Here is a 15,057-nt window from a genome sequence, read left to right on the forward strand (position 1 = left end):
GTTCTTCTCTATGGTGAGAGAGATGGAGCCTTCTCCCTTTACAAAGTATCAAATCACAAATATTTAAAAGCTCAAGTCTGGTTCCTTGTGTATAAAGTAGCGTAGAATGTAAAAAGAAAGAGAAAAATATGATATATCAAAGCCACAGGCGGCTGGAAGAAAAATATAATATATCAAAGCCTAGATAAAGAAGAATAAGGGTTCAGGGGGTTCTTCTCTATGGTGAGAGAGATGGAGCCTTCTCCCTTTACAAAGTATCAAATCACAAATATTTAAAAGCTCAAGTCTGGTTCCTTGTGTATAAAGTAGCGTAGAATGTAAAAAGAAAGAGAAAAATATGATATATCAAAGCCACAGGCGGCTGGAAGAAAAATATAATATATCAAAGCCACAGTCGCTCGGGTTGCTTTGCTATCGGGAACAGTCACTCAGACTGTTCCGCGTGAAAATCTCCAGATTGCATTCTGTTATGTCCTTTTTGTTCTAGCTGGTCTATCTCCTATCCAATGCAACTCCAGACCTGTAATGACTCGAAAAAGACTAGGAAGACTCGATAAAGACTTGAAAACCAATTAGAAAACATATATACAAGATGCCAAAAACACCATATATCAACACGATAGCGTGTACGAACTTGGCAGAAGCAAAAGTGTTTGTTAAGGTAGATACCTCGAAAGTTTTACCAAAAGAGATCACATTTGCCAAGGAGGGGAAGCAGTTTACAGTGAAGTACTGCTACCTGTGGTTACCTGCGAGATGTAGTACTGTGTGAAAAATGGGGACATGGAGAAAAGGTGTGTGCATTAAAAGGAAAGGAGATGAAGCTCAATGAGAGTCCTGGAGTTAAAAGTCTGGTGAGTGTTGATAAAAAGCAGAAGGAAGACACTGAGAAAAAGAAGAAGGATAGCAATGAGGAAGATAGTTTGATGAAGGAGAAAACAGAAGAGATCACTAAAACTAAAGAGAGGGTGGAGAATGTTTGGTCTGAGGTTTCGCCAGGAAGGATTGGGAGGTCTCAGAGTTTACAAAATAAATCTATAGAGATCCAAATATCAGCTTCAAAGTTTTCAGTGCTTATAGATGAGGAGGAGGAAGGATTAATCTTAGAGGATAATCTAAAGGATATGGATGAGGATAGAGAAGAGGAGGAAGTTGATAATCATGAAAGTGAGTTTCTTGAAGAAAATTTTCATGAGCAACTAGTACAAGATAATGTGAAGATAGGTGGACAAAGAGGGAGGAAGAAAGGTCAGAAGACTAAGGCTCAGGATCCAATTCCGGCGAAGAGCATGAGGTCTTCTCGACGCAAAAACTAATCCATGGCGAGTTTCTTCTGGAATGTGCGCGGATTTAACAAATATTTGAAACATTCCATTGTCAAAGAGTGGATAAGAAGTAATAACATGGAGTTTGGTTGCATTTTAGAAACGAGAGTCAAAGAAGGGAAAGCGGGTAGATTTCTAAATACATAGTTAGAGATTGGACACATATGACTAACTATGAACATAGTCAAGGAGGAAGAATCTGGTTGCTGTGGAGGGATTCGGTAAGGATGACACCAATTTACAAAACAGACCAGATGATAACATGTGAAGTGGGGTTGCATGGTCAGGAGGATTTCTTTTGTTCTTTTATCTATGCAAGTAATGATGTTGAAGAAAGGAATGTATTATGGGAGGATCTCTGTCATCATCAGGATTCTTTGTTGTTTCACAATAAAGCGTGGCTGATAATGGGAGATTTCAACGAGATTGTGGAGGTTGAGGAAAGTTCAGGCTTCTCGAACTTGAGCAGAACTTCTAGTGGTATGAGAGATTTTCAACGGATGGTCCTTCACTGTAGATTTGGGGACATGGGGTTTCAAGGGCCTAACTTTACGTGGTGTAAGAGAGAGGAAGGGGTTATATGCAGGAAGCGTGATAGAGTTCTAATGAATGACACTGCGCTTCAGAGATTCTCGAATGCTTATGCTGTCTTTGAACCTTGAGGTTGTTCGGACCACATGCGTTGCAAGATTCAACTTTTGCCGACATGTGAGAAAATGAGGAGGCCTTTCAAGTATATGAATGTTATAGGAAGTTTGCCAAACTATCTCCCAATGCTTCAGAGTTATTGGGATTCAACTCCGAGGCTATTTCATTCTACCTCCGCAATGTTTAGATTTTCAAAGAAGTTTAAGAACTTAAAGCCTTTCATTAGAGAGCTCGGAAGAGAGAAGATTGGAAATCTAACGAGAAGAGCAAAGGAGGCACATGATGATTTGTGTGAGAAGCAGAAACAAACTCTAATAAATCCTAGAGATGAAGCGGTAAGAGAAGAGGCTGAGGAATATGAAAAATGGCTCCATATTGCTGGTTTGGAGGAGGATCATCTTAAGGAACGAGCAAAGCTTCACTGGCTTGATGTAGGAGACATGAACAATAAAATGTTCCACACTGCTTTTCAAGCTCGGAAAGCTCAAAACACAATACGGGAGATAAGATGTAGCAATGGGAGCATAGTCAATAAGCACTCAGACATTAAGGCAGAGGCTGTGGATTTCTTTTCGGATTTTCTCAACAAATGTCCTGATAGTTTTCAAGGAGTTTCAATTGAGGAGCTGCAAAATTTGTTGGAATTCAGATGTAACATGGATGATTGTAGGAAGCTAGAAGAGGAAGTAACAGAGGATGAGATTCGAAAAGTTCTATTTGCAATGCCTTCTAACAAATCTTCTGGTCCAGATGGGTTTCCTTTTGAATTCTTCAAAACAGCTTGGCCAATCATTGCTCAGGACTTCATTGTTGCAGTTCAATCTATCTTCACGTACGGTTTTCTCCCGAAGGGCATTAATTCCACTATTCTTGCTTTAGTGCCAAAGAAGATTGACTCGATGGAGATGAGAGATTGTCATCCTATTGCGTGCTGTAATGTCCTTTACGAGGTGGTATCTAAGATTCTAGCAAATCGCCTCAGAGTTCTACTGCCTAGGATCATTTCTGCGAATCAATCTGCTTTTATTCAAGGTAGATTGTTGCTGGAAAATGTCTTATTAGCCTCGGAGTTGGTTAAAGATTATCACAAGGAAGATATCTCTCCCTGCTGTGTTATGAAGTTAGACATATCGAAAGGTTTTGATTCAGTACAGTGGACTTTTGTTCTGCGAAGTTTGGAGGCTATGGGAGTTCCTGAAAAATTTATTCATCGGATTCGGCTCTGCATTACAACTCCTTCGTTTTCGGTCCAAGTGAATGGTGAGCTTGGGGGTTACTTTCAGAGCGCAAGAGGCTTGAGGAAGGGGTGTTCATTGTCTCCATATCTGTTTGTGGTGTGTATGAATATGTGCTCTCCAACAAAATAGACAGAGCAGTGCAAGAGAAGAAATTTGCGTTCCATCCCTGTTGTAAATCTATATCATTAACTCATCTATGCTTTGGAGATGATTTAATGGTATTTGTGGAAGGATCTAAGCGGTCAGTTGAAGGAGCTTTAACAGTCTTTGATGAGTTTGCGAAGTGGTCTGGACTGAATATTAGTATTGAGAAATCGATGGTATACATGGCGGGTGTTGCTCAGGGAGAAAGATGTATAATTTTGATGAATTTTCCATTTGCTGTGGGTGCTCTTCCTGTTAGGTATCTGGGGCTTCCTCTTATGACTAAGGTAATGAGAGAGAATGACTACTTACCGTTGGTAGAGAAGATCAGAAGCAAGATTAGTACCTGGACCTGTCGTTTTCTCTCATATGCTGGAAAGCTGGAACTGATCATGTCAGTTTTTCTGAGTATAGTAAACTTTTGGGTTGCTGTGTTCAGACTTCCAAGCAAATGTATTAAAGAGGTGGAACAGCTATGTGCTTCTTTTCTTTGGTCGGGGCCGGAACTCAAATCCAAAGGAGCAAAGGTTGCGTGGAAAGATGTCTGTAAACTCAAAGCTGAAGGAGAATTGGGTATACGAGCTTTAAAAGAAGTGAATGTGGTTAATGGACTGAAGCTAATCTGGAGGATGTTGACTGGGGGAATCTTTATAAGGGAAATGGATAAAAAAATAATCTACTCAAGAGAAAGAGTTTCTGGGAAGTGAATGTAAATACTCAGGCGGGTTCTTGGAGGTGGAGGAAAATGTTGAAGCTTAGAGATATTGCGAAGACGTTATATAAGATTGAAGTGGTAAATGGTTGCAACACTTCCTTTTGGTTTGATAAGTGGTCTGAAAAAGGTATTCTTTATGAGTTATTGGGTAAAAGGGGCGTAATTGATATGGGTATAAATAAATAAGCTTCAGTTGCAGAGGCAGTTTTGAGTACTAGAAGAAGAAGAAGGCATAGCAGGGTGATGTTAAATGAAGCAGAAGCTGAGTTACTAAAAGTTGCAGAGAAGATGAGAGATAATGTTGATGATATTAGTCTCTGGAGAAGAACCTCGGGTTTTAAGTCAAATTCTCGACAAAGGAGACTTGGAAGATGCTACATATTGTTTACCCTCAAAACAGGTGGGCTTGTGGTATTTGGTTCTCGAATGCTACTCCGAAATATGCATATATGTCTTGGTTGGCTATGTTGGATAGACTCTCGACGACGGATAGAGTTGTGAAATGGTCTAAGGGAGTTGATGATACATGTGTTCTCTGTAAGAATGCAATGGAGTCTAGGAATCATCTCTTTTTTGAATGCTCTTACTCCTCATAGATATGGGATCATCTTATGAGAGGTATCTTGGGAAATTCTTATACAAATGACTGGCAGGAAGTGGTAGTGCTGCTAAGTCGAGTAGACAGAGAAAGGCGGAGAGTGTTTTGTACACGATATGCCTTTCAAGCCAGTATTCATATGATTTGGAGAGAGATAAATAAAACCAAGCATGGTGAGAAACCTCTTCTTAGGTGCATTCAAGAAGCTTCTTGATAAAGGAATAAGAAACAAGTTAAGTCTGATGAGATACAAAGGAGGTAAAGGGTTGGAAGACATACTTAAATACTGGTTCAATACAAGGGTGTAGATATTTGATTAGCCTAAGACCTTTAGAGTAAATGAGTATATGATAGAAGTTATTCTCAAATAGGTGTACACTCGGTTGCAATAAGGCTTTTTAATTGAATAAAAATTTAACATTCTTTCAAAAAAAAAAAAAAAAAAAAATCTAAAGCATTATCATTTGAACCCAAGAAATTACAAATTTATAAACTCTTCAACTTTTATTAAGAAATTTAAGAATTTTAACCATTAAACCAATTCTTATGCATCTATCTTACTAAAACATAGTTATTATATAAAAACATAATTTTGCGTTTAAGTCGTTTATGACAAAAATGCTACAGAATTCTTTTTACTAAAAGCTTTCATTAAAATGTATTATTTTTTTTTTATACAAATTATACCATTTCAATAGAAGCAAAAGCTTTTCCACTTAACTTAGGCTATGTAAGCAAATGCTACTGATTATGATTTATTTTTTATTTTAACGTATGCAACTTAGCCAGTTTCCCCCGCCCCCCCCCCCCACAAAAGTGGGTCTATCAGTAAATATCTAAACGACATGCTTAGTATAGGATTACTTTGACATGGTTCGTTAGAACCCTAATTCTTTTTTTTATAAGTACAACCCTAGTTCTTGTCACTTGTATTGTAATTTTTAGTTCTTACAAGTTTTTTTAAATCAAAATAAAAATAAGCTTTAATTTAGGTGTAAAAACAAGTAATATTCATAGTTTTTAAAGCAAATATTTTATACGGAAGAATTAAAAGAAAAATATTCTGTTCAGATTTCATGCGAGTTAAGTTATTTGTAAGACGTTTGGTTTTAGAATAAATGAAATAATGAATTGAAAAAATGTAGTTAAATTTACAATAAGATCCTCAAGAAACAGGATAACAATCATTATCAGTATAGCCATAAATAACAACATGCTTCTCTTATGTGACCAAGAATAAAAGTGCACACATGAAAAGTATTTTTATAAGTTTAAATTCATACATCATAGATTTTGACATACCAACCATTCCAATTTGTTACTTTATAACCCATTTGTTGGGGTCGAAAACGGTTGCGATGAAGTTAACGTCCAAATCCCCGAAGAAGAAAACGTAGAAACCTTCTACGACAAATACTTTTTCGAAATAGATTCTTCTTTACGAAAAACTTTTGCGGAGGAAACGCGAGTCATCGGACAGGAGCTCGAAAAGGATCGCTACGCAGCGACCAAACACGTGCTCCGCTCGGTCGCTACATAGCGACCGAGTTCGAGCCAAAGCTCGGTCACTACATAGAGACCGATCTTCCATTCCGCTCGGTCGCTACGTAGCGACCGAGCGTTCGTCTGCTCGGTCGCTACGTAGCGATCGAGCTCTTCCGAAATGTCGATACAACATTAGTCCATGCATTCTCGTCTACCCTTCGATGCTATCTCCCGAAGACCGTAGCGAACCCATTTTGCGTTTTCGGTCATTCTAAGTTATCGATCAAACTTTACCGTAAAAACCGCGGAAAGTTCGTGCTTTATCGAAAGGAGCCGTAATAAATGCTTAGAGTCAGAAGACGGCCCAAAGAGACCTAAGACATGACTCGAGTCTCAACTTACGATTTCTTAACCAACAGCCCGTAAGCCGCATGACGGTTTACGCTTGGTTCGCGAGGAAAGATAAATGTCAAGTTTCCGCGGATAAATATGAACTTTTGAAGATAATTACGAAGATCAGAAAAAATTGAATATCTCCATTTTTATACTATGACGGCTTAAGGGCAGAAGGGGAAAAGCGTAAACCGACCTTGGAGCCAGTATATAAGGAGTCCTAGGCGAGAGGCATGGGAGGAAACTTTTTTACAGCAAACTTAGCACTTAGAGCAATTTTAGGCAATTTTTCGTTTTTGTTATTCGAGCTGCGACTCAATTAGGTTTTTACCGTCTTAGGGTTTTAGAACTAGGAATCTCGCCGACAGCTCTCGTAGCCCAGGGACTTACCTTGTTGTAAACGCTCAAACGCAGATTCGGAATAAGAACTATCTTGCTCTCTTTTTCGATTTCTTATTTTATCACTGTTCTCGTTTCGTGTTCTGATTGCTTGGCGTGTGGTATTAGCAGATATCTAGGACTTCTGGGAAATTAGGGTTTTCCTAGTTTCCTTATTTAAACAGAAATCGACAGTGCGAATTTCGGTTCCCACACCATTTGTGTGAACATATGTAGTGTTGCTATATATAATTAAGACCTTCACTATACAAACATCAACATAGATTATATAGTGTTACTTTATAACCCATTTGTGTGGACATATATAGTGTTGCTATATATAACCCATTTGTGTGGACATATATAGTGTTGCTATATATAATTAAGACCTTCACTATACATACCAACCATTCCAATTTTTTTTTTTGATAAACCCTATCGGCTGATCTGGTCGGCTCCGGGGGGAACGCACTTAGTGCTACAGAGTGTACATACAAACCTTCACTATACCACCACCTTAACCAAGTGGTGGTAGCCTAGTGGCAATCTCTTGGGGTTTGGTGTGTACCCACATCAGTCCTGGTTCGATTCCCCCTGGGAACTAAATTATCACTACTTGGCCAGTCTGGGCTTGAGTTCCGGCCCAAGTGGTTTACATGGTGGGCCATAACAGATGATTGGTCCACCCCCTGGCATTAGTCGGAAGGTATTCCAAACTCGGGTCAGACAGTGTGGTACGCTTTCGGGCTAGTCCACTCTGTAGTACTAAGTGCGTTCCCCCCGGGGCCGACCGGATCAGCTGATAGGGTCTATCAAAAAAAAAAAGACATCAACATAGAAACGTTTCCTATATATTCTCATCTTTTTCTGAAGATTAGTATAAAGATTGTGAATTAGATCAACTCAAAATCAACATGTATAACTTTTGAAGTAGCGATATTGGTGCAGTTGAATCGGATCAAATGACTGTATCTTTCATTTGAGTCGATTGATTTGATTGGGCCATGCCAATATCTCTATTATGAAAAATTACATATATTTTGTGAATTTTTTCTCTTATAAGATCATGCTTTTGCCAACCTTTACCTAATGTCAACTTGTTTCCGAAGCAAAAACATGAGAAAGTTGTTGATAGAGTTTGGATATAGATTCTCGAGCTCTCTTCCTCAACGCTATCTCAATGAACAATATTTTATTCAATAGAGTAAAGCAGTTAGACTTGTAAAACATATATGAGTCGATTACATGGGCCACATTATGTCTTTCTCTTGCACTAAGAGACACATTGCACATGTGAAGCATTTTCCCTTGGCCAAAGACATAAAGCAGACTAATATACCCTTACCGAAGGCAGCTTGATGTTTTGCTTCCCAAAGGGAAACCGGTTTGGTCAATGGAAATTAGTTTATTTTTTCCTATGCGTCCCTTATTGGTTAGGCTTATTGAGTGAAGTGCCTTAATCTTGACCGTCGGATCTGGATCTTGTGGTTTCAATCAAAGGCCAAAATTGAAACTTGAGAAGTAAGACAACTGTGATAAAGGACGTGAATTTGTTGTGTTGGGTGTGGAGGAAGCGACCTAGCATACTAAAGTTTCTGTCTTTATTGGAGCTGTTCTTGGCCGAAATTCAAGGTGTCGATCTGTTCTTGTTTTTTGTTTTACGTTTATCGATCCAACTCATCTCCTTAGTAGTTGGTTTCTGTGTTTCAGATTGGTGCGATGGAGGACCAGTGCATCGTCATGTGCGGCGAGTGGGTTTGTGATAATGGAGGGAAGTGGGATTTTGTGCTTGACAAGCGTCAGATGGCGCGTCTGGTTCCTTTGTACGAAGGAATGAGCTTGCGAGAGCTTCAAGGCAACGTCTTGCGTGAGTTTGGCGTCGAGGAGGGTTTCTTTGTCGCTGCGCTTAGCTACTGGCCGCCGTCGAGCTTGGAGCTAGCGACCGGGATAAAGACCCCGCCGGTATTACTGACAAGTGATGGAGCCATAAGATACTTTTTGCATCATTTGAGAGTGAAAGGAGCTATGAATTTGTTTGTGAGATTTGAGAGGAGCAGCACCGATAACAATTTCGTTAGATGATTCTGGAATGGGTTTTGTAACGCCGGCGACATGTAGACCGAAGGGATCTTCAAAGGTGAGTTCTTGCGCAACACAAAAAAGCACACCTTTTGTTTGGCCGGTGACTTCAAAGTTGAGTTCTTGCTCGACCCAAAAGAAAGCACCTTTTGTTACGCCGGAGACTTGTAAACCGAAGGTGAGTCCTGGCTCGTCTAGTCATTGTTTTGGGACGAGAGAAGGTCCAAGAGATTCTCCAAAAGAGGCTCCCGAGAAGGCTCCCAATGTGCGTGTTGTTAATCTTGAGGAAGTGGAGTTTGTACGTGAGGTTGAGAGGGGTGGAGGAGTAATCAATTGTGGGAGTGCGTTCAGACAGGAAGAAGTTCTAAGCGGCAGTAATGTTGGGGAAGATGCTGTGAATGCGGTTGATGAGAGAGACGTGAGGCCTAGAGGGTATGGCAAAGAGTTTTGGAGTCCACTTCTTAAAGACGACTATTGGGGGTCTAATGTTGTCAATGTTATTTACAATGAGGATGAGATAGTGGAAGATTTGATAAAGAATAGTGGTGGTAGAAGCAGCGTTAAGACTGGCACTGGTGATGACAAACACCCGTGGATGGGGACTAACACCTACAATCCGTGGACGGGTGGGGAGAACAGTGGTCCAAGTGTGGACAGGATGCCACGGGTTTCAACAAGAAAACTGGATGAAGTGGATGATGAGGAGTTTGATATTCCACCACTCTTTGATGATACAAGCTATGCTGCAGCAGAGATACAAGACATGGACTTGGAGGAAGGTGATGGAAAGATCTATGTTGGGAAGGTGTTTGGTAACAAAGAAGATTGTCAAATATCACTAGCTATATACGCTATAAGGAATCAGTTTTGCTTCAAACAGACTAGGACAAAAGTTGATTCTTTCGTGGTGGAGTGTCCTGACCCAAGGTGTGATTGGCGTGTGACAGCCCATGAAATTAGAGATTGTGGCTATTACGAGATCAGGAAAGCACAACTAGATCATAGCTGTCCAATTGATTTTAGACAGGGCTATAAGTGTAAAGCTACAGCACGGGTGATTGCAGCTGTGTACAAATCGAAGTTTGGTGATCCCGGGAAAGGGCCAATGGCGTCAGAATTGCAGAAGCTTGTGGTGGAGGATCTTTGTGTGACTGCTTCTTACATGAAATGCTATAGGGCTAAAGAGAAGGCTGTAATCGACGTTCATGGCTCTGAAGAAGATTCTTATTTGAAACTGCCTGAGTATTTGTACATGTTAAAACTTGCGAATCCTGGAACAGTGGCTGATATTGAAACGGAGTTTGATGAGGATGGTGATGAGCGGTTCCTTTATCTGTTTCTTGCCGTTGGAGCGTCTATACAAGGTTTTAAGAAGCTACGTCTGGTGCTGGTTGTAGATGGAACACACTTAGGAGGCAAGTACAAAGGTGTGTTACTCACGGCAAGCGGACAAGATGCACATTTTTAGATTTTCCCTCTAGTTTATGCTATTGTGGACAACGAAGATGAAGAATCATGGACTTGGTTCTTGATGAAGTTGGAGAGGATATTAGGTGATTCTCCTAGGCTTGCGATCATATATGACCGTGCAGCATGCATTGCAACAGCTGTGAAACATGTGTACCCTTCTGCTAATCACAGTTACTGCATTGTCCATTTGGCAAGAAACGTCAACTCTCGTTACTCAAGCAAGAACTTGGCTAAAATGGTAACATCAACAGCAATGGCTTACCATATCGGAGATTATAGGGATCTGTTAAGCAAAGTAAGGTCTCAGAGGAGTGAGTGTGGAGTGTATCTGGATAAGATTGGTGCTGCTCATTGGCCAAGGGCTAACTTCCTTGGAGACCGCTATAACATCATGACTAGTAACATAGCGGAGCAGCTGAACCATGCACTCGTGGAGGGGAGAACTTCACCTATTATGGAGCTGTTTATTTTCATTCAAAGGATGATGACAAGGTGGTTCAGTGCAAGGAGAAAGAAGGCAGAAAACCACAGGGGTATAGTTAGTGTGGAGGTGGACAAGAAGATGACAAACAATATGGCAACGATGAAGGGGAGTAAAGTGAATTCTTCTACTGAATGGAGTTGTGAAATTATAGGGAAGTATGGTAGGAAAGAACGTGTTCATCTTTTCACTAAGCAGTATCGTTGCAAGTATTTTGATTTTTATCAAAATATCCTTTGGCCATGCTATGATTGCTGCTGACAGTTTGGGAGTCCGTTATGAGACTTTGGTTGATCACTGCTACAAGACATCCACATGGAGGGAGACATATGCTGGGGTAATCAGTCCAGAAGGAGACCCTCGTGATATGGATATCCTTGAAGATGTGAAGAAGATGGTATTGATGCCCCCTGTGACAAAGAGACAACCGGGTCGCAGAAGGAAGAACAGGATCCCCTCGATTGGTGAATATCCGGTAAACCTCTTATTTGTAGATTAACATATATTGTGGACAACATCCGAGCCCTTTATAAACACATGTGCTTGTGTCAGGTAACGAAGAAGACAAAGCTGGTTCCAAACAAGTGTGGTAGGTGTCGTATGGAAGGAAACAACCGTTCCAGCTGCACTAACCCAATATAGATTGACGTGGAGGGCATTAACGTGGATGATGGGGTCGAAACATGGAAGATTTTAACGTGATTGATGGTGTTTTTTATGTGGAGAAGATTGTTTTTTGAGATAAAAAAGGTGATTGGTAATTTTCGGAAGTGTGATTTGTTTTGAAATGAGAGAACCTTCTTGTTTAATGAATACTCTTGTTTAGTGTTATCATGTCGACATGAAGATGGTGGGTTGAGAATAATTGGATGTTTAGTGTGATCTTTTTTGAAATGATTGTGTTTTGTTTTGAAAGGAGAATACTATGGTCTACTTGTTTTGATCGTTTCATATCGACTTGTGGATGTTGGTTTGAGCAAAATATGTGAGTTGCAATGCAACAACAAAAGAGCAATCCAGACAATTAGAGCTACAAACAAAAACAAAACAACAATTCAGGCACATGGGCTACAACAACTAAAGAACAAACCACCAGACAATTTAAGTTACATTAAGTAGATAGAGTTGCACTAGGACAACAAAGGAACAACAATTCAGGCACACAGAGCTACGACAACTAAAGAACAATCTACCAAGAGAATTTGTGTTACACTCAGTAGATAGAGTTGCACTAAGACAAGTACTATATAACATTGGAATCACATGACATCTTCTGTATTAGAGGAGTTTCCAATAGAGGTAAGTCATAGCTCCCAAAAATGCCACAGCTGCTGCCGTCTTTTGCATCAGACCATTAGTTTGGAGCTTTGAGCTGATGTTAGGGTTTAGCTTTGTATCCATTTACTCTTTCATCTGCCTTGTTGACTCATCAATTGCCTTAGTCAGCTGCATCATATTGTGGTTGATTTGGTCTCGCAACTCTTCGTCACGGCCCACAATCCAAGATCGCAGATCCTCAAGCTGGACTTTCGTATTTTCCGTAAGTGCTTGCAACTCGTGGAGTAGATCCAAACGCCTGGCATCTACCATCCTTATCTCATCAAGCAGTGCTTCGTCTATCCATTTAAATAGATGGCTCTCTGTTTTCTTTTGATCACCTCAACATAAGTAATGTTGGCTTTTTCGAATATATATGTTAAATTTTAGTAAATAGGAATAAGGATTAGAAACCTGTAAAGCAATTTTGCATCTGTAGAATCTGCGGTATGGATTCTCCTTTGTCTCTGAGGCCCAGGTATCGAGGCCTTGCCCACACCAGCATTTAGTTGGGGCTCCGTAGACGGTTCTGCGGGCACCTTGACAGGAGGTAGAGGAGGAGGAGCTGCTGATCATCTGTGACTCTGTGCCGTCAATCGGGAGAGTGGAGTAAGAACCCTGTTCAAGAAGTTGGAAGATATGGAGATGGGAGTGAACCGGTTTAAAATATATTTAATTCAATTAAACCGGGGGCGGACCGATATTAAAATTGATTTAATGTAATTTAACCGTGGTGGACCGGTTTTGGTTGGCTTGAAATTAATGTAATTCAATCAAACCCGGGTGGACCGATGTTAAATTGTGGACGGGCATAACTCTGTCCACAAGATGACAACACTTTTGCACCGTCCACGACAGTTTTCTACGAACAAAAAGAGCAGAGACTGTTTGTTGGTATCATCCTCAAAATTGATGTAATTAAATTAAACCGGGGTGGCCCGGAGCTAAATTGTGGACGGGCATAACTCTGTCCACAAGATGACAGTACTTCTGCACCCGTCCACAACAGTTTTATACGTTCAAAAAGAGCAGAGACTGTTTGATGGTATCATCTACAAGAGTTTTTCCCAACAAACACAGACAAACAAAAAAAAGACGACATTGCACATCTAAAAAGAAAGCCTAAAATAAGTACTTAGAGATAGGTTTAACATATTACATTGTTTGTGGGTATCAGTGACCCCACGAACACAAAAAGATGACATTGTTCTGAAAAGAAAGCCTAAAGTTTGCATAACCAAAAATAACAGGTTTGTGGAAAGTGAAAAGCCTAAGCTGGGTAGTAAGCAGGCATTACAATGGTCTTGTAGATGTCAAGTACGTACTGTTTGCGGAAATCATCAAATTCGCGGTCTGTTATGCTTGACATGTGTTCGGGATCCCTGTGTGCGTGCATTTCCAAGAATTTGACAGTAACAGGTCCGCAGCCGCCTCCCCTTTCGTTGATGTAGAGGTCTTTGATACGATGCCATGTAAAAGGTGCAAGGCCGCGGAACTGAGTGAGCTGGTATTTTGTAACCTTTTTAACAAGGTAAGGTAACGCCTTGAGAACCGGAGCCATGAAACGACCAGCAGTCGTGTCCTTGTACAAAGTGGGAAGAGGGTCTAAGACTTCGACACAGCCCAAGTCGAGGTTTATCGCAAGACCAGCCCAGTGTTTATCGCCCCATATCATGGGTGTGTAGACAGTCACCACATCTTCCATCCATTTCTTCCCGGGCTGGAGAACAAGACCCGTCAGCAGCTCGTCCCATTCGAAGGTATCTCTCTTTCTTGACTTGTTGAAATCCTTGGATTTTGCCTGGATTCAAGAAGTAAGGTGAGGGGTAATGAAGGCAAGTTTTTGCTCCTCGAAGACCCCCCTATGTCTTGCAGTTAGCATGTGCATGAGGATTTCCATGTGCTGCAAAGAATAATGGAACAAAATCTTATTAAGCAAATGACATGATAAGAAGTTCAAGTCACAAGTGCAAAGGTAAGGTAAAATTCACAAATTTGAATAGAGATGTGATAGAAGTGTACGTAAGTTGTTGTCCCTTTCATAGGCTGTGCTAGTTGGAGTAGGAAGTTGTTGGAGAAGTCGAGTTTGGAGGGAGTTATATGGAACCTGACATGGAAACATGGTTAGGTAAGCTTTAGCAATCAAAAGAATAGTCACAATTTGAAATGCACTTACGCAGCACTAAACTTGGAAATGATCTTTTCGAAAAGATCCCACTCAATTTGAGGTATTGGGCTTAACAGATCTGAGGGACAGTCTTGCAGCGCAAGAGTTGTTTTGCAAGGTGGTTTTCTTCCATTGATGGAATGTGCTTGGGCGTTTCTGGAGCTGGAGAGCCGTCGCTCAAAGACACAATGTCGCTGTCCTCAGTTGGTTGAGCCTAGACAGAAACAAGAGGAATTACTTGCATGAATCCAAAATACATTCTAAGTAGACAGTTGAAGCATATACATAAAATCACTGAAACTGCACACCTGTAGAGCAGAGGAAGGTTTGGTGTTGGGAACAGAAGAAGGTTTGGATGTAGCGGTGGCTGAGAATGCGTTGATTGCTGTCGCATGGCCTACGAAACCTGGGAGACTGTCAAGTTCGGGAGTCAAATGGAGGGGTGACAAAGGGAAGATCCGTCTCTGCAAAGATTGATTGCATGATGTGTCGTATTTGGGTTGGCTTAAAGAGGGGTGGGGTGAGGAGTAATGGCTTCGGGGCTGTTTGGGTGGGCACTAACATCGTAGATGGCCGAACGAGGACGAAGATATGGGAGAGTAGTTGGATTTGGAGCATA

At 40.8% G+C, this 15,057-nt stretch overlaps 1 protein-coding gene across 1 annotated transcript; it reads right to left on the bottom strand.

The window, feature by feature from the left end:
• Positions 1–12,355: 12,355 nt before the first annotated feature.
• On the bottom strand, positions 12,356–12,847 carry LOC106335295 (uncharacterized protein At4g04775-like). The gene is made up of 2 exons (XM_013773776.1): positions 12,686–12,847; positions 12,356–12,601 (listed from the first exon to the last, which is right to left on the bottom strand). Exons 1-2 carry the CDS (start codon positions 12,845–12,847, stop codon positions 12,356–12,358), a joined length of 408 nt encoding a protein of 135 aa, XP_013629230.1.
• Positions 12,848–15,057: the final 2,210 nt, after the last annotated feature.

The sequence above is a fragment of the Brassica oleracea genome, chromosome C1, assembly GCF_000695525.1.
Source record: "Brassica oleracea var. oleracea cultivar TO1000 chromosome C1, BOL, whole genome shotgun sequence".
Taxonomy (NCBI): domain Eukaryota; kingdom Viridiplantae; phylum Streptophyta; class Magnoliopsida; order Brassicales; family Brassicaceae; genus Brassica; species Brassica oleracea.

Coding starts and splice junctions, on each gene's coding strand:
- LOC106335295 (XM_013773776.1), bottom strand. CDS start 12,847: ATGATCAGCAGCTCCTCCTCCTCTACCTCCTGTCAAGGTGCCCGCAGA. Junction 12,602..12,685: donor GATGCAAAATTGCTTTACAG/GTTTCTAATCCT, acceptor GGTGATCAAAAG/AAAACAGAGAGCCATCTATT.